At 32.7% G+C, this 19,332-nt stretch overlaps 2 protein-coding genes across 3 annotated transcripts; one reads left to right on the top strand and one right to left on the bottom strand.

The window, feature by feature from the left end:
* Nucleotides 1–1,215: 1,215 nt before the first annotated feature.
* Nucleotides 1,216–2,618, top strand: LOC110995655. The gene is made up of 4 exons (XM_022262917.2): nucleotides 1,216–1,446; nucleotides 1,535–1,685; nucleotides 1,946–2,095; nucleotides 2,389–2,618. The coding sequence occupies exons 1-4, from the start codon at nucleotides 1,376–1,378 to the stop codon at nucleotides 2,602–2,604; spliced, it is 588 nt and encodes a 195-aa protein (XP_022118609.2). The 5' UTR covers nucleotides 1,216–1,375; the 3' UTR covers nucleotides 2,605–2,618.
* A 367-nt stretch (nucleotides 2,619–2,985) lies between these two features.
* Nucleotides 2,986–17,571, bottom strand: LOC110995653 (TRPL translocation defect protein 14). Of its 2 annotated transcripts, none has more exons than XM_022262913.2 (9): nucleotides 17,337–17,570; nucleotides 17,088–17,155; nucleotides 16,735–16,772; nucleotides 16,402–16,439; nucleotides 10,811–10,939; nucleotides 8,205–8,341; nucleotides 5,122–5,666; nucleotides 4,756–4,946; nucleotides 2,986–4,058 (listed from the first exon to the last, which is right to left on the bottom strand). In XM_022262913.2, the coding sequence occupies exons 1-9, from the start codon at nucleotides 17,383–17,385 to the stop codon at nucleotides 3,766–3,768; spliced, it is 1,488 nt and encodes a 495-aa protein (XP_022118605.1). In that variant the 5' UTR covers nucleotides 17,386–17,570; the 3' UTR covers nucleotides 2,986–3,765. The 2 variants fall into 2 exon arrangements, with proteins under 2 accessions (XP_022118605.1, XP_022118607.1); XM_022262915.2 differs by having other exon boundaries at nucleotides 3,961–4,058; nucleotides 4,782–4,946; nucleotides 17,337–17,571.
* Between the last annotated feature and the right edge of the window lie 1,761 nt (nucleotides 17,572–19,332).

Genomic DNA, 19,332 nt, shown 5'->3' with positions numbered 1-19,332 from the left:
TGTTTTAAATTAAACTTTATATTAATAGCTTTTGAAACAACTAATTAGTAATGAAAATTAGACTTTTGAAAATATTACAAATCTATATGCAGTAATTAGAGATGATAATTATTAAAAAGTGAGTAAATCAGACAGCTTAAATAAAAACGTTTTTGGGGCACAGTATAATTACAATATATAATTTATTCGCGTAAGATACTTTGTTATTTTTGCCATAAAATATAATGTATTACATAATATTTATGAATTCCTTGCCAAAATCTTAAAAAGCTCGCCAATTTTTTTTTATATTGTGCATAGGAGTTTTTTCTAATTGGATGATGAAAATTCCATACAGGTGAAACAAAGAAATAATTAATAAACAAACAACAAAAATCGGTACTATATTATACCAAATTTTTTTAATGCGAATTGCGATTCCAGATCAATTTCAGTGTTGCAGCGTTATGAAAAGTACTAAATAGTGATGTTGCGAAATACGGATCGATTCCTCTGGTTTACAGTAGTATATCTAAAAAGGATAGTGTGGTTTTATGAAACCGCGGTAAAAGTGAAATTTTTTAGACATTTATCTAAAAAAATTTAGAATAATATTCCATTAAGGGTATAAAAATCGCTTTATCAATCTTTATATTATCGCTGACCTATGGGTCTAGACAAATGGCTTAACGGTAGTGTATGTAGAAAGTCGAAAACCAATTTTGTATGAAAATGATAGCTCGTGTCGACATTGGGTAACCTAGGCCCTAAAGGCGTGAGACGGGACTCGGAGTTGGGATACAATAAGCGACGCCATGACAGTGCTACGAAAAGCTTACGCTAATCGGTAGCCAACGGCCAATTAATGTTTCGGCAGTGTAGAAAAAAACACGTATATCTGCCATTTTTTTGCGTGATCTCAAAAGGTGCTGTTTAGTACAATTCAGTTACGCTTTTTTTTAATGTTAAAATATTTAGTATATTGAATAATCTTATCTTTTTTTGAATAATAAAGAAATCTGTAGACTATGGTCAAGTCGTTAACTGGGGTCTAGTCAAGACTATTTTTGACTAGTTTTCGACTTTGTACATACACTATTTAAGACGTTAAGCCGTCTTGACTAGACCCCCTGATATGGGAAAACCAAAGAGAATAGAGACTAGAGTGCATTATATATTCTCGCGAATATATTATCTATATATTCGCGGTAGTAAAAACTGAAAACTTTATTATTCAATTATGTATCAAAACAAAATGTAAAATTTGTTAATATTATATCTAGAAAATAAGTATTATTTTAAATTTATAATTAAAGTCTCCGCTTGATTTTTTAATAATATCAAAGACGTTATTGAACAGTAAATTACTGGTCCGTGTCCTTCCTCGTTTATAAATATGAATGCTCTTTTGGACTACGGTTCATCATCAAACGATTCCGATAGTTCTGACAGCAGTGATGACGAAAAGTATGTAAAAGCTTAATAAAGTAGACAATCTAAGAAAATATTAAATCCCCAGAGCATTGTTTTAGTTACCCATATGCCACATTTTCAGAACACTAAATGAAGAATCTAAAGATATTGAAAAACCGAAACTGCCAAAACCAACATTGGGTGAGAACAGTCTTCAAACATCAGTATTTGCTAACCCATTTGCACAAGCAGAAATGGCAAAAGCAGCTATCTTGGAGAAGCATGTAAAAATGGTATATGTTGACCGTCCATATTTTTTATTTAACTTTCAATAAGTATCAATTAAGTTAATTTGAATCAAATGTGCAAACTATCTTTAATGCTCACCTTGTTAAATACAATATTAGTCAATACTGAATCTGTTAAGCTAATTTTAATATTTATTACTTTTAATAATTACTAAAACAAAAAACTAAGGTTTTCATTTTTGTTGGCCCAAAAGTATGTCCAATTTTATATACAATCGTCAAGTACATAGGCCATAACTATTAAGGTTCCAGGTAGAGATAATATGCAGATGATGAATGGAAAGAAAATCTGCTGGAATTTTCGCAAGGGTAGATGCAGATTTGGACACAATTGCAAATATGCCCATGATTCTGACCTACAAAAGACTACGGAAGAGTTAGACGCTGAAAAACAGGTATATGAAAGACTACTTACTGATTAAGTTTTAAACTGAGTCTGTGGTTTACTAATTGCGTACTTACATCTCTCATAGTATGAAATTCTATTTTACTTCAGTTTTCTGACTAACAGACAAGACAGAAACAAGTAGTCTAATTTCACACCACCTCTAAACATCTACAGTAAGGGCATATATTCAATTGAAAGTAATTTTTTAGTTTGACAGTGCTCAAGTGGATTGTGATGATAAAAATTAGTTTTTACACTATTCTTTTCATTAAACAGTTATTCAAAGATTAAATTTTTCAGAAATTAAAAACAGTTGTATGTGAAGGAAGTGGTACAATGACATGCACAGTTCCTCCCGAAATTGAAACCGAGACTGTCAACTCTACTGATGACAGTGTTTGGGAAGGAGGGGTTAGAAAAAAGAAAAAACGGCCAGGCTTAAGCGCAGGTCTTGTGCCAAGTACAAAGGTTATTAAAATGTATAAGGAGCAAAAGATAAAGAATTCATTTAAGTAAATGATTCATATAATTTTATTCTTTTACTGGTACCCCATTTTACTAATTTTCAAAACTGAGTTTTTTATAAAGTGCTGCATCTGTTTCTTTGGTAAAGCATGCATTTCCTTACTAATTTTCTTAACTGAACCATTGTTAAATCTACATATACAATGTTAAGTCCATTGTAGCACGGCCGCACGAGGGTTAAAATGCGCATACTCATATCTTCACTGGGCCAACATTCCTTTTATCAAGTTTTTTAATTGTAGACAAAACTATTGTCAACATTAACAAGTCTAATGTATGGATTTGTTACCAAAATTTAAAGACCCCAGTAATATTGACCTATGTTATTCATATTTTAGGGGTTAGCAACACTTGCTAAATAATTACAACATATATTTAAAACTGTTTTTATTTACGAAACAATGCTTGTAAAACATTTGATTTACATGCAAGATTCTTACAAAATCTTGCACTGGGTCTTAACAAAATCATATCTAAAATAATAGATAAAATATTATGATGCAACACACTTGCATGTTTTGTAAATATGAAGCAGTGATAGCTCTTTCAATAAAACATCTGCACAGCCATACACATTGTTTCCCTGGCATGATGCCAGTTACATAAGCCTTATTGCTGTAAATATTTTTGGATATTCTAATCTAAAACCTACTGTTGTAGTAACAATGTGTCTAATACTAATGAGAAACAATTTTCATCATGGCAATGTCTATGCCACTAAAGCAGAGAAAACTATAGTGACGTCACAACATCAAGACATTTAAAACTTTGACGAAATTCGAACTATTCGTAATTTAATCTTTGCTAATTTAATTACTGCATGGCTTAATTTGAATTATTGCAATGTAATTACTATTAAAATATATTTAAACATTAAATACTGTATTTCATAAAGGCAAGTGTACAGTTATACTATACCCACTGTGGAGTAATCTACACGACAAATAGAAGGCACAGAACAAAATATTTCAAATACAGTTGATAATTTCATATGAAAAAATATTCTACTAACGGTATTATAAAAATAGAATGTTATTTGGCGTTTATAGTCACATTGCCATGCATTAAGTACGCGTTGAATTTGGTGTACAATATCAATACAAAGTGGAATATTACAAAAAGATCTTACATCTATATATAAATAATTTAATTCTATGTCTTAATAGCAACTTTTTTCATCTTTGGTGACGAGACATGAATAGTGTTTGTCTTGAGATGTTCCATATCACTATCATGGAGACTTGAAATTCCATTTATTGGTCCATGACCATTTATTTTAAAAGGTCCGTGCCCATTCATCTTGCTGTGACCATTTAATTTATGATCAGAATGCCCATTAATTTTTTCTTCACATCCACTTATTTTTCCGTGACTATTCATTTTAGTGTCACCATCGTGAAGTTTATCAGAATGTCCATTTAGTTTCTCTTTTCTTCTAGCTTGTCCTAATAATAAAAAAATGCATTTATAAAATCGACATCCATTATTTTAGACTGGCGTAACCGAATTTTGAGGGAAAAAAAGGTCAGTTATAAATTAAATTCAAGACATTTTTTATCAATATTTAAAACAAAGATCAGTTTTCACATAGTGCGATATTTAGGCTTACTACAGCATGTCTAGCTCAACACTCACTACTGTGCGCAATGCAGTGGCTAACACAACATAGACACACACATTTAAACTGACAGGTAAAATTACGCCTAAAATTTATCTTATTCTAAATTCAAATAAGTTTATTTTTCTCGCCTTTATATGGTCTATGGAATACAGTGCGAACCTTTAGGCGTTGAGTTTACCTGTCAGTGGTAAGTAACCGAAATCACGAGACTAGCTATAGACAACAATGCAATGGGACTATGTAACGCAATTACGCCAGTTCATCTAATCGTGCAACTTGTACATATACTTAAAATTTTGATCATATTAAAAACTACTCATTTATAAAAGAACCTTTTTTGCGGACTCTGAATGCATGCAAGAATAAAGATATCTTTACATGATGATGTATAAAATTAAATTAGGCACCAACTGGGTAATATTTATAAAAAATAACTTAGTGGCGTTTTATGAACCATTTATTGTTACAGTTTTTTTAACTACCATGTAGGCTGACTAAAAGAATTGATGGGCTGGACTCACCGTTCGCGCCAGACCCGGCGTAGTACCTTTTTGATGTTTTCCAATCTTCCTTTAATGACAAATTATACATAGAGTATGCTGGGTCACCCGTAACCTCCTTCTCAATTGTCAAAAACTTAGGCAAAGTTGCCAAAAGTGCGTCTTGATCGTACGCAGCGCTATACGTTTCTAGCAGAACCATTCCGCGACACCTGGAATAATTTAATTAATATAGATACAGTCCTATTGAAATAACGTAAGATCCGCAAATCCTAATTACCTGAATAAACTGCTTTTATATAGGAAGAGTAATAATAGATATACATCGCCCAATTTATTTATATATACATACATAAATACAGATATTAAGTGCAAACACAAAATCACCTTGGATGCGTGGGTTGTCTGTAAATATCCAGTTGATAATACTGGTTATTGTAGATGAAGCAGCGGCGTTTCTTGAATATCGTGAAGTGGGCGTCATCGCGTTGCGGAAGCATATTCAGGTAATCTCTGTGAGTTAGCTGAGTCCTCACTTCCACCGACTGACCATTCGGGTGGAATTTCCTCATAGTGTGGATATAAGACCAGTGGCCCTTTTGCCCACGCTTTCTTAACCGCACCTGCGCTTTACGGAAGTCGCTCTGTAAGTAGTTGTGTTCCACGTCGAAGTCCTGAAATTTCGGGAACTCTGCATCCACCGGAAGTGGGCATTTGACGAGAAACTTTCGTTTCTTCGCGTTGACGTTTAGTCTGTCACCGGTGTCTATGCCTATACGTTGGCAGACGCAAGCGATCAGACGATTCATCTTCTTGTCGAAGTCTGTGGAGTTATCGATAACGTCGAAATAGGGATGTCCAACCCACGATGCTGCCGCGTTGTAATCCAGCTCTCTGGCCAACTCTACGCCTTCGGAGCGACATGCGTGTTCCTGAAGATGTATAAATATAACAATTATTAGTTTTTTTACCGTTATGAAATTCTTAAACATGTTTCTTTGGTAACAGCCAATAATAATAAAAATTATAAAATTTTAAATATGCTGTTTATTAACGTCAATACGTATTATCGTCTATAAAGAAAATTAAAATAAGATGTTTAACATTCGTTTAAAACGTATTATGCAAACAGATGTCAACAAATCAGTAGTGATTTGTGATTAATCAATCACATGTAAAATGCATAATTTAGTAACTGGCAAAACGCCTATTAAGATGAATCGTTTCTAGTATCGCAAAATCTCAATATAGAGATACATTATCGCTATATTAGTTGCTGACATGTTATGACTACCAGTAACGGGATCACGTGAAATTTTATATTATAACGAGATATCATCGCAATTTTTATGCGTCTATAAAGTTATGGCAAATAATAACATACATTAAAATTGATTTTAAATAAAATAAAATACGTTTATTTTGGAACATTAGATCATCATGGTATCACTTATTCCACGTCATTAAATTCAAACCTGTTAGCATCCCTACTCATCGGCAAAGATGACAGAGGGTGAGGCCGAGAGAAAAATCCGGCGTAAAAAACTCTCGATACTCTTTTTAAATAAAAAGCAAATCATCAAACAATTCTACAATATTTAAAACAGATATAGCAAATTAATTAGAATTAAATACCGCTAACGTTATATATTAATGAAACTGTTTTGCGCATATTGTTGAGTTTAATTTTTAAAAGTCAAAGTCCATAGCTTTACTATGATTTAGGTTATCAATCATCGACACCTCGATAAGGCGTACATTTTGATTGATATGGCATTATGCCAGGAAATTGAAACTCAAGGTCGTGCTTGTCCTTAAATTCTACATTTAAATAGTAATAAAAAAATAACGGTTTTAATAATACAAGTATCTTAGAATATATTAATAATATTCTATGGTTTCAAAATTTCTGAATATGTGAGGAACAACTAACAATACAATAATAGATTAATAGTCATTTCATTCTGGGAGTACACTGTCTACACATATAATTATTTAACAAATATTGTAAATTCTATTTTAAAAGAGTAAGAGTGGAGTTTCTTGCCGATTCTCCTCCACACGAAACTACCTTTTGGAAGGGGCAACTAGAATCATCTTTATATTTTATTTAATTAACGTTAAAAAGTGCCATTTCTGGTGGTCTAATTGGATTTAATGCTTTCATTTGATTTACCTCTACTAAACTAGAATCTATAAATATATGATTTTTAGTTTAGAGATGATTGTGGACATACACGAAATTTAGGATAAATATATAAAGACTCCTTTTTGTAAAGTTCAATAAATACTTTTTTGATGTACCTTATTGGTACCGTATCGTAACTTACTAAATTTAAATAAGGAACATGTTAATGTTTCAGATAACTTTGAATGGATCAATGGAATACGAAGCAATACGAGTTTGTAACGAGATTAACATTGACGCAATAGTTGCAAACTAGATTTGTCCAGAATGAGCACGTGTTTTATATGAAATAAACGTTACATACAAAGTGTAGAGTCATTTATCAATCATAATATCAGTCATATCTCGAATAGTTTCTTTTATTTACGCGAGCTCTCGCACGTTTTATTATATTTTAATTTCTATGGACTCCTCTATACATAGATAATATTAGCATTGCGCATGAACGATGGTGATTTCCCTTTTAGTGTATGTAATTCCGGTAATAACTGTCGTATCTAGATAGAAAACCCATTTGCTAATAGGCGATCTGTTGTATATATTATGCATGTTATCTGAATGCCAAGGCTACAATTGTTACATAACATTTGCCATTATGTTGTTATATTTATGTACATGTATTATTTTTATCGAAATTACCATATGTTAAAAAGAAGGGAAATTTTTTATTTATAACTTATTGCATATATTTCAACCTAAGTACTTTCATTTTATTGAACCGTATTTTATGTGTACATTATCAAACAGATATAACACTTTTGATTATATACATGTTGCAATTTTTTTTTTATTTGGCAAAAATATTTTTATCGTACCTTTTGTATGTTAGTACATAGACTGTATTCTGTCTTATTTTTGGCCATTCTTTCGATTGGCATCATAAAAGTAGGTTTGTGTGTGTTCTTTTTTCACATTTAAGTCTGTTCGATTTCGAGACGAAGCAAGTAATTTTTACAAAATGTTTGAATGCAGAATTACTAACTAATAAAAATAACACAATATTAAATAGCTTATTATAACAGAATATTTTTGACAGCCTATCCAAACGATTTTTTTTACATTTTATCAATTACTTGCAGAAAAAACCTGAATTGACGTCACATGTATTATACAAAACTTTACTGTTATACTTGTAACTGTACTTGTGTAAATATTTTTTGTCTTTGTTACATTTAATAAGAATTTTAAAATTCGAGAAAATTTGTTAAATCTCATAAACATTTCAATGTTTGGATTGTTTGATTGATGTTTTAATTGAAGAGTTTTAAGTATTTTCAAATACCTCAGTTGAATAGAAGTCTTCAGCACCGTTTGCTGCCGATACCATATGAACTATATGGTTATACCGGTTGTCGCGTAGTTCCACACAGTTCCAGTTATTCGCACTTAACATAGCCTCCCATTTTTCTTTGGAAATAACTGCAAAAAATATTAAAATATAATCAATTAAAATTAAATTTAGAATTGTTTCACAATACATACGAGCCCTAATCAATTTCAAGGAATAGACAAATGTAGAGTAATGTCAACGCAACGAAGAGAAATGTCAGCCTTCAGCTTACGACTCTCATCCCTGAGTGGGGGGGGTACAAACCCCGGCCATTGCACTTTCTAAATGCGCATTTATCGTTCGTACGGAGAAGGAAAGACTCGAGAGGAAAGCCGGCCTTAGACAGCGACACAGACTGATCACCAATTAGCTTATTAGAAAAAAACCGATTAGGAAACAGATACACAAATAAGAGGCCTACTTATATTGTGTGGAACAATACGTCAAAAAGTGGCAACTGCACAAAACTACTTCTAATACAAAGTACGTATTTACTGAATATTATTGTTTGAGACTGAAAATTTTAGCTGAATTCACAAGAAGTGGAAGAGAGGAGGAAGATTTGTAATAAGTTGTTTTCTTGTTTTTATTTTATATTATTAAGTTGAAGTTTTTATATTAATTTACTGTAAAAATATAAAATAAATAAATGTCCAAAAAAGTCCTTAGAATGTACAAAATCATGGTAACCAGTACCATAACATGCTTTTACTTTTCAATAATATATCTAACGATGTAGGTTTATTAGCTTTGGCACCGAATAGACTTTGCTTAGCCAATTTTCGTGAAATGTACATTATCTTTGACCGGACACCATCAGTTTTTCTATTCGCCATTTATACCACACCCACTAAATTACTGTATAATTGCAAAGACGCAGGAATTTTAAATATTTTTAGGCTATCAATCAGGCATGACTTGCCGCTAACTATAACCTATCTTAATCCATTTTTGACGATCTGACCATCATCCAAATATTGATAAAAATGCGCAAATAACCAATCGACGGATTATAATAGCCATCTGTTGATACAAGCTATCCATGGTAGGTCGGATCGGTGTATCTGGATAGACTGTTGTACGAAAATGACAGTTCAACTGTGCTAATATCCTAAGATTTTAACTTACACCAGTTTTTAGAATAATTAAAAACCTATTTGATGTGTTTTAAACATAGACATGTATATTTTAATATTATTTGTACGGTTTTATTCACTTTATTTCTTAGATTATCAAATATGAGTGTAAAGAGCGATGAGATTGAATTCTATCCGTCGCCAAAATGGATTGTCTTCGTAGAGTTTGTTTATTGGGATGCAGATAGGAGGATTGATCGTCTTTCACGGTCTGATCTCAGATTGTTTTTAATATGAGATTGTGGATTAATTATTGGGTCCCGAACCCGTTAGTCGTCAGACGTCCGAGATATATTGCATTTTTACAAACAACTGCTGCTTAGCTTTCGCTTCTGATTCTCATAAAGCGTAACACATTAATTTCGAGTAACATAAAACTTTATTAAAATTGTGTTTATAGTTGTATTAAACGGTATCATTTTAATTTATGCCGTGGGGAGTAATTAATATTGTATACAATCTATGTAATACGTCGTACTACTAACAAGTCGTTACTCGTTACACGATATCTTTATTATACCTTCATAAATAATCTCAGTCGTAAAGAGAATTGTTAATAAAGATAAAATTCATATTACGTCAATTGTTTCCCAGATTTTTTTCTAGCAAATTTTACGGCAGGATTTCACTGTGAAATTTGGTAATAGAAAAACGTATGCGTACAGAGAAGTTTATAATTTTGCCTCATTGTATTTCATGTCGGATCAGTAAGAATCAACTGTCAGCCTAATTGGACCTTCGAGCCGGATCGACGAACTAGCGACCTATATTAACAGAGGTCGCTAGTTCGTCGATCCGGCTACTAGCGATTAGACAAATAATAAAATTTTAATATAACCTATAAACTAAATCCCTACAGCAATTCAATAATGATTGATATGAAGAACGTCATAAATAAGGCTTTTGTTTCGAATACAATGCTTCTTGTGATATATAATTGACAATATGGAAAAGATAGTATTCCTGACACTTAGGGTTAACGCGATTCAATACAAACGAATTAACGAACACTGCGGTCCCATCGGCAGTAATTTTGCCATTGTATGATGTTGATGCTCTTTTCTTCAGTAAATGGACTTTTGAACACAATCTTTTTTTAGATATTGATGTCTTCTATAAAACTGTAGAAAATCACTTTGCTCTATTGTCGATATTTTCCGCAGCATACGTGATATCAGTAATTCTATTGGATTTCTTTACACCTACACTATCAAAGTTTCTCAGTGATCACATACTTTTTGAAAATATAGCCATGCGAATCAGTGATAATGAAGGATTCTCATAGTGAAAGCATTATTCAAAGTAATCGGGTGTAAAATTTATAACGTGACAATGAAAACTGGAACGCACAATACCCCTAGGTATAGATGGTTCCATCCATCCATCCACTATTGTATAACGGAAATTTGCTGTTATACTTACATGCACTAGCGTCCATGGCTCCTCGATCGCATATAATCAGACAGTTACGCTGGCACGTCCTGCCCAACTCAAAGAAGGTGTTCTCAATTTGTATCATGGTCTTCAACAAATTCTCTTGGAATTTGTTTGCTGAAACAAACCAAATGTTCAAAACTTTTATATATAGCTTAGATATAAACAACCATTGCATAAATTAAATAACAATTGTTCTAATTATTACCGTCATAAGAAACCTATGGACTAATTAATAAGGCGATTAATATAAATTATTTGTATTTGATTGTATAACACAGATTCTTATGAATACAATTACTGCAGTATCTAGTCAACAGAATAAGGAAACAGTGGTGGAATATTCTCGGTATAATAGCAAAACTAGATGATACCGATACAGATATATCGGCGATATTTTATTGCCCATTCACCGATACTTTTCAAATTTTGCGCTTTTAAAAGTATTTTATTTAGTATTTTTTCAATATTTTTTGAAATTAAATACATTTTTAGAATAGCAAAAATCTTATCAAAGTTAATTTAATTATTAACAGTTATTTATTTTAATTTAATGATTACTCTTAATTCTGAAAATCAAAAACTTTCAACCAAACTTCATATATTTTACCTTAATTTAATTTTCATTCAATAAGTGTTGATATCGGTATCGGCGATATTTCTATAAGAGTATCGGAATCGGTATCGTATTGGTAAAAAAGGCGTATCGATGCATCCCTAAGCAAAACGGTAATGTGTATGGCTCGTGTTACAGTTGACGCAACTAGCGAGTGTCCAAGTATTGCTACTTGATGCTATGAAATGGACACTGGATACATGATTTCGTAACACAAACTAATAGATCCTCTCAGATTTCAATCTAAAAATACGTCTATTATTACGAAGAATATAATCTGTTGTAAATATTAACTTTGATAATCAGACATTAAACATTTTATGGACTATTTAGTACTACTCAACGATTAAGTAATTCTAAGAAACTAATTTAATTTTACGTCTTAGATTTTTTTATTACATTAAATATCGTCACATTTTAACGACGAGTGACAGGGACGCGCAAGTAGGCGCGGCCATGATTGTCTTTTAATTTTAGCCGCCTGCCAACGAACTTTGCAGACTTCGCATACCCACACAGTCAAAGCGGAAAAACTAGATCACGGAAAAGTATTGACGTCGAAATAAAAAAAAACAATCGCTGGCCCGTGACCGAGGTTGTAGAGGCGACAATTTACGACGCGATGAAAAACTCACAAAACGTGAATCGTTTCGTAACTATAATTACGTCTAATTCTATCTTATAAATCTATCTTGGACGTATTTGAATGCTTTTAATCAGTAATGTATATAAACATGGTTTACTTATTAACAGAAAAGCAGAAACTATCTAAGCCTTTGTTACAACACTCCAATCAGAAACAATGTTTTATATGTATATGTAATACCAATTATAAGTAATACCAATGGCACCTTAAAAACCTTTTAGGTCTGGGCATCAGATTTCTGTAGCTGTTCATAAAGTAGATGACTTGCCTATTATCAATCTGTGTCTGGGGGTTTGATTTTCCTATTTGATGATTACGACAACAGTAATTATAATTTTTTTCAAACATATTTTACCCACACATTGTCTATATTTAAAAACGAAATTAATTTTCAGGATTCCTACAAAAAATTAATACGTTTATGTATATAACTATAATTTTTGAGAGCTTTGCATACTTTTGCTGACAAGGGGAGGGGATAAATTGCAATCTGCTTACGGTATGCCGACGACGTTTTCCATAGCCGTAAAAGGGTACATAGACAGTAAGACCATTGATGCAGTCAGGAATCACTGTTCAATTATAATACTTAAAATGTAAAAACGTGATTCAAATAAAGAACCTATTTTTAATATTGAGTCTACAATACAATAAGGATAGCATTAAGATAACAACCATGAACTTGATTTAATACTTATGAATTTGCGCGTGCACACAATACGACACGTCATATTTTATGTAATAACTTGTAGTTATCATGTGGCTAACAAAGCGTGACTTATTGCAAATGTTCTCATGACTACTTTTGTAGAAATATATACAAAGGAAGTTTTATGTAAAACAAAGATAATAAATTATGTACTTTTATGATATAAATAAAACGAATGTTGGTAAAGAATTCCACATCTCACTTGTTATTGTTGTTATCAGATAAGATTATTTTGACGCCCGAGCATAATAAACAGGTAATACACAGATAGCAATGACTATATGAGCGTCATTGGTATATCTTCAGATTGTTGAAGTAGTGCATTGTTTATCTATGAAAAATATACAGATTGCATATGTTCTGCTGTACTTGGAGTAGGCATAAAGTATGTGTCTAAGTATTGCTAAGACAGACATTACAATCTGGAGAATAAAGTAATAAAAACATTGCTAACAGTGATGGAGTAGGTATACTGAAATAAGATTTGTATATTTTTGAAATACTATTTAGAATGCTAGAACTATTTAAACGAAGTACTACTAACGCAATCATTCTTCCGGTATAAACATTGCCATATAAAAAAATAAAACATTTGTTATATTAAATAGGTTATCTTGTTATTATCTTTATATTATATTTATAATAATAAGGAAAAACTGACTACATATATGAAAATGCTATAACATTCTTAGTAAAACCTCGCCGCTATCCAACAATCGATTGTATAAAATATTGAAATCAATATCTATTTAAGACGAATTGGTAAATACATAAAACCTTCTTTTACGACCGTCAATAAATTGAAAAAACGGAAGTAATTAATTAGCATATCGCATGCCTTTCTTAAACGACTCTACGAAAATATTTCTTTTTATCATTACAAACATGCAGCCTTGTAAGTTTTCTTTGTCTACCAAAACATTTCGATCATTTTCTATAAAGCTAAAAGATAGTCTCAGGATATTATTATGGAAATAAGTTCAGTGGCCAGTAATTTGGCAGGCTCATCAAATGGACGTTGTACTGACACGTCATCACGATTCACGTGAGGCGAAAACCCAAGTAGAAAATTCAGCACATTTAAATTTTACATGACACTAAATGCTCGCTACATTGCCATCGACTAGCTGGTGCCGCTTAATGATATGTACAAGGCCATCAGAAATCAATTAACGATTAAACAAAACTTAAATGATGTTCGAAACAAATGACTATTTTGTTGCTTAGTATTTAAAATTAATAGCCAGATGTATTATTAGCGAACCTACGGTGATTTCGACTCACCACAGTCGTTTTGGTTGGCCAGGGCTACTGCCGCTGCGACGCATCGTTTGCAATCCTTACGGCATTTATCTCCCGACATTTTTAGTCGTGGTTCAGCTATAATAATTTGCAATAAACCCAAATGATCGATTTTCTTCAAAGGTTTCTTTGTAATAATGAGCGCGAGGCCGTTCTAAGTTGATTTGTTACGAAACCAACTACTCTCAACGTAGACATTATTATATTTAAACAACTGAATTTCAATTGTTTAAACACTGTTCTAAATAATTGACTTTTTTATAATGACAAATATACGTATTCGTCTTTTAGCAATACAATGGGCGCTATAAAACATCATGCTGAACTTGAGGTTTTTGGAATGAACACAATACGTGGGTGGTATATACACATGCGAGCGGATGTAAACAAAGTCATTGCGTCAGCGGGTTGATGAAAACTGAAAGCACTTGATGAGAACAAGATATACCCTCTGTAAAGGCGATCATATCAGGTTATTTTCAGTTCACAATCAAGTTTGCTGCTGTTTAGTAATTGAACGAAAAGCCTCAATAAGCAATCAGGCGTGTAAAACCTACGTTTTAATGAACATTAATATTCATAAATGCAATTACGTACTATTAATTATCTGTAAGGTTACAAAACGATTACATTGATTTAGTTTACAAACATAATTGTACGTCGGAAATCTGAAGCTAATTAAAAGAGAAACAAACTTGAAAATTTGATTTTGCAATCTGACTGAGAACAAACAGCTTAATACAATGTCGTGTATATTTATATCCAGATTCCAGGCAAGCCATGAACATGGCCGTGAAACGAATACGTCAAACGAGTGTTACCACCCATGAAGCCCTAAGCGTATTACCGTTTATAAATACACTGTGATACAAATCCAGTATTGCAATACATTAAAATGGATCAATTTAATTATGATAAAAAGTAAGTTAAAATACAACCGAAACAGGTATAACGTGAAACAATATCACGATAAAAATGTATTCGAATCTTTCTATTTTAAATTTAATTTTGTGCTATAACCCAAAAAGTGTTCGCAGTGTGCGAATCAAAAATAGTCAAACACGTGACTATTATAAACTTGATCAGTTCAGAAGCTCTGTAAGCTTTGAAAACGAAAATAAACGTCACATTACACGTGATTCCCGTCCGGGGCGAATCGGCGAGGACGGGCGGTGTCTTATTTAGATCAAACAATGTTAATGAGCCCCAGACGTCTAGGATTACAATTTTTTTGTTTTCGTTACACTTGTGTTCGGTAATTTTAGGAAAAAAAACTAGCGCCTATATGTCTTGCTAGGAGATATTGGCATCGAGATATAGAAACCAACTACGTACTAACATGAACAGGACATTATAGAAATTGCGTTGAAAGTGCATCCAGAACATAATGTTGGCAATGACATATCACTCAAGATGACAAACAGCTGTACAAACATTGGTGTTAGATGATTTATAGCTAACAATATTCATAGATAACATTCTATGATCGTCTTTATTTCGAATGTTTTTTTTCTATTGTAGTTTATGGAATTTCGTTGGTTTTTTTTAATACAAATGTGAATCCAAAATAGAACATGATTGTTGTATTTAAATTAAGAAGGGCATAATAATCTAAAATAATTATTTGGCAATCGTATCTTTATTTGACCTACCTCACGTGTTTTATCCGACACCTACATCTCGATAATTAGCGATCTAATAAATATTAAAGCAAAAGATTTCGTGTTGAAAACTGATAGGAAGAACATAAGTAAAATAACTTAATTGTTTAATATTTATTTTTTATTATTTTTAGTTAGAATTTGGCAAGGGCTGTAAATAAACGCAAATAAATTATATTCTCAGATTCTATTACTTCGATACAACTACTTCTAAAATTAATTAAATTCAAATGTAAATTTAAAAAAAAATTATAGAATTTCTTTTATAATTTAAACCCAAATTGATTTGGGGACTTGTTGCATTTTTTTCATTAATTAAATGATTATAAAGTTAATTACGTTTTTGTATTTATTAAAGTTTCATTATTCCTTTATTCAATACCAAAAGACGTTCAAAAACTGTGTTCAAGTTGACATCAATAAATGACTGGTTTGAATCGACTTGTTATATTTTCATTATGATTTCTAAAAAATGTTATATATATAATCTAGCTTATAAACATAAATAACAATGATTAACAATCAAGGTTACAATAATAACGCAAGCATAATAACTGAATTAGACATACTTTAGCATAAACATATTTCATTAAATGTACTGAAATGAAATCTAAATTATACTACAAATTAATCTTTGAAACTCACCTTCCTCTGGGCTGAGATCTACAAACTTCACACCACCACTGAAAAAGAAAAACACAGTTGCAATTTCCAATTAGGATAATTTATAATACGGAATCTTCAATCAGAAAGTATCTATAATGTTAAATTCAATTCTATTATTAAGTTTATCTTTAGTTAAATAAAATGCTATTGTTAAGAAATATAAAAGAGAAAGAACAATGTTATAGTAAGTCCATAATTGTACAAAAATGTTGGAAGATTTAAGAGGGTCAAAAAGTGAACATTAATTTAATAATTAAATAAATGTCATATCTATGCATTATGCACCATCTTCATGTTGGTTGCACTTCATACCTTAAGAGGACGGTAGCCGTTTCCGGCACCCGGAACACCTGGAAACAGATACAATGTGGAACCATGTCTTATCGGATCTCCATTTGGAGACACCAAAACCCACATACATTATCCAATACACATCAAGCAGAAAAGGCATTAGGTATATTCTAATTAAATTTTGTAATTGATTTACTTATTAATAGTTGACATATATTATTCTACTTAACAATTTGTAGCAAAGTAGAAAGCTCAATATTAATTTAATTAAAAACCAATTTTCCACCAGGACGAAAATTTAGGATGTCGACCAAAAAACAACATGCAAGTGATTAATGGTCATTTTGTACATTAAATTGTGAAATCATAATTACCTTCCATCCCAAGTTTTCGAAGAAAGTACTAAGACGTGACTGGCCGGTGGTTTTTCCGCCGCAAGGCCCTGTTTAGGTTAACGCATTTATATCATCAATAAGAATATTTAGTTATCCCACGTGGTACAATGTATCTAATTGATAACGAATTATGTTTCAACTTCTTTAACAAATTATTGAATCAAAAAGCCTTTATATAAGTCCTTTATTTTTATATAAATAATTATTATTTATTGTCTAAAAACTCACCTCCGGTAAGCACTAGCTTGTATACAGTTTTCTGGGACTGATTCGCCATTTTCAAGAGAAGCTTAGAAATAAATAATTAAATCTAAATTACACTACGCGATCACGATGAAAATTAATTATCATAAAATTGATGAATAAACTATAGTGTGCAAAAGAGCCATCACAGTTTAAAATGCATCGCCCGATAGGCGTGCCGTGAAAAGAATGAATAATTGAAATTGAACAAATTTTATAGAGCGACGTGATCGTTTATATTCATGTCAATATCAAGCTACAACTTACAAGTGACAACAGCAGAACAGCTGTCAATTTTTGCCAACAGACATTTTCCCATATATTGCAGACTACAAAATACTTTTTAACAATCATATTAATATGAAGTGGAGTTTTCGCGTAATGTTATAAAGACCAATAAATTACAAGATTAAATTTAGAAATAATATAAGCGCAACCGATATTGACATATCTATGTATATTTGAAAAAAAATTATTTACACCAATCCTTATTGCAAATAAAAATAAATAAATTAAAATAATATATACGGCTGTTGTCGAACCCATAGTCCTCTACGCGGCAAATGTATGGGCTGACGCGGCAAAAAAGAGGTACATGATCAAAAGACTGGACACAGTGCAAAGAAGTTTTGCTATTAAGATATGTAGGGCTTATAGGACAGCTCCACTCAGCTCCCTCAGAGTGCTGGCAGGCTTACTCCCCCTAGATCTGAGAGTACACGAAAACAAAACATTATACCAAATTAAAAAGGGGCATATGACCTGCGAGTACTTAGGGGGAGCTGAGGTGGAAACGAAAACACCTTTTCATAAAAGTCTTCACCCGGCAAAGACAGCACTGGAATATGTTATTCTAACAAACGAAGAACTAGCGATAAATAATGAAAGCATTCAAATATATACGGATAAGACGCAAGAAGGGGTGGGAGCTGCGATCTCCCTTTGGAAGGGAGAAAAAGAAATAAAGAGTCAAAAGCTGCCTCTGGCACATTTCTGCACCGTGTATCAGGCAGAACTGGTGGCGTTACAAAGAGCGGCGCAGATAGCGGTGCAGCGGAAGGAGACCGAGGTCCTCATATACAGCGACTCAAGGTCTGCATTGGATGCGGTTGCCGGGGGACGCTCTTTCGATCCCCTGGTCACCGAGATCCGCGAGCTTCTTACCCAGCACCCAGAGAAGAGCGTCAAACTTTTCTGGGTAAAAGCACACGCGGGGAGAAGAGGGAACGAAAGAGCGGACCCGTTGGCCAAAGAAGCCACTAACACAAAGCGGAGGCCAGTCTACGACCGCTGCCCGCTATCATACATTAAAAAATTAATACGCGCAGGCACGGTGCGGGAATGGGTCAAGAGACAGTCCGAAGAAACAACCGGGGCGACAACTAGGATGTTCTTGCCCGACCCAGAAGCTGCGTACAAAATCGCAAGGACCAAAGGGTTTAACCCATATAATGGTATAATGACCCAAATTTTGACAGGGCATGGAGCCTTCGCGGAATACCTCCACCGTTTCAAAATAAAAACGAGTCCCGCATGTGAATGCGACGAAAACACAATACAAACGGTGGAGCATCTCCTAGTGGAGTGCCCCATATTCGCCATTCAAAGGCACGATCTGGAGCAGACCGTGGGGATGCGGATGACACGCAATGTGCTGCCCGACATCCTTGCGGGGCACAGGACGGCCCTGGAAAAATTTTGCGAGCGGATTCTGCGGAGGACGCGAATATTCAACGGCGCCCGGAATATTGCTACGCCCTGTAATTAATTCAAAATGACCAAAATGCTAAATTTTTATGAAAGTATGTAAAGTGAATGTAAATAAACAAAGAAAATAAATATACAATTTAAATAAAGAAAACTACTACACTATACTAGGAAATGTAAAATGTTAAGTAAATGTGAATGCATAAAGCTGCTGTAAGAAACACAATATAATATAACATAACAATATTAAAATAAAAATAAAAATTGAATGAAC

The sequence above is a fragment of the Pieris rapae genome, chromosome 8 (assembly GCF_905147795.1).
Source record: "Pieris rapae chromosome 8, ilPieRapa1.1, whole genome shotgun sequence".
In the NCBI taxonomy this organism is placed as follows: Eukaryota; Metazoa; Arthropoda; class Insecta; order Lepidoptera; family Pieridae; genus Pieris; species Pieris rapae.
Note: the sequence above shows the minus strand (reverse complement) of the source record. Positions and strands in the feature narration are given on the sequence as shown.

What these genes read in the sequence shown, in the direction of transcription:
- LOC110995653 (XM_022262913.2), bottom strand. Translation starts at nt 17,385, where the DNA reads ATGGCGAATCAGTCCCAGAAAACTGTATACAAGCTAGTGCTTACCGGA. An exon ending in CAAGCTAGTGCTTACCGGAG is followed by an intron (nt 17,156 to 17,336) that starts GTGAGTTTTTAG and finishes TAACCTAAACAG; the next exon opens with GGCCTTGCGGCGGAAAAACC. An exon ending in CGCCGGGTCTGGCGCGAACG is followed by an intron (nt 4,059 to 4,755) that starts GTGAGTCCAGCC and finishes TTTTATTATTAG; the next exon opens with GACAAGCTAGAAGAAAAGAG.
- LOC110995655 (XM_022262917.2), top strand. Translation starts at nt 1,376, where the DNA reads ATGAATGCTCTTTTGGACTACGGTTCATCATCAAACGATTCCGATAGT. An exon ending in TGGAGAAGCATGTAAAAATG is followed by an intron (nt 1,686 to 1,945) that starts GTATATGTTGAC and finishes ATAACTATTAAG; the next exon opens with GTTCCAGGTAGAGATAATAT. An exon ending in AGTTAGACGCTGAAAAACAG is followed by an intron (nt 2,096 to 2,388) that starts GTATATGAAAGA and finishes TAAATTTTTCAG; the next exon opens with AAATTAAAAACAGTTGTATG.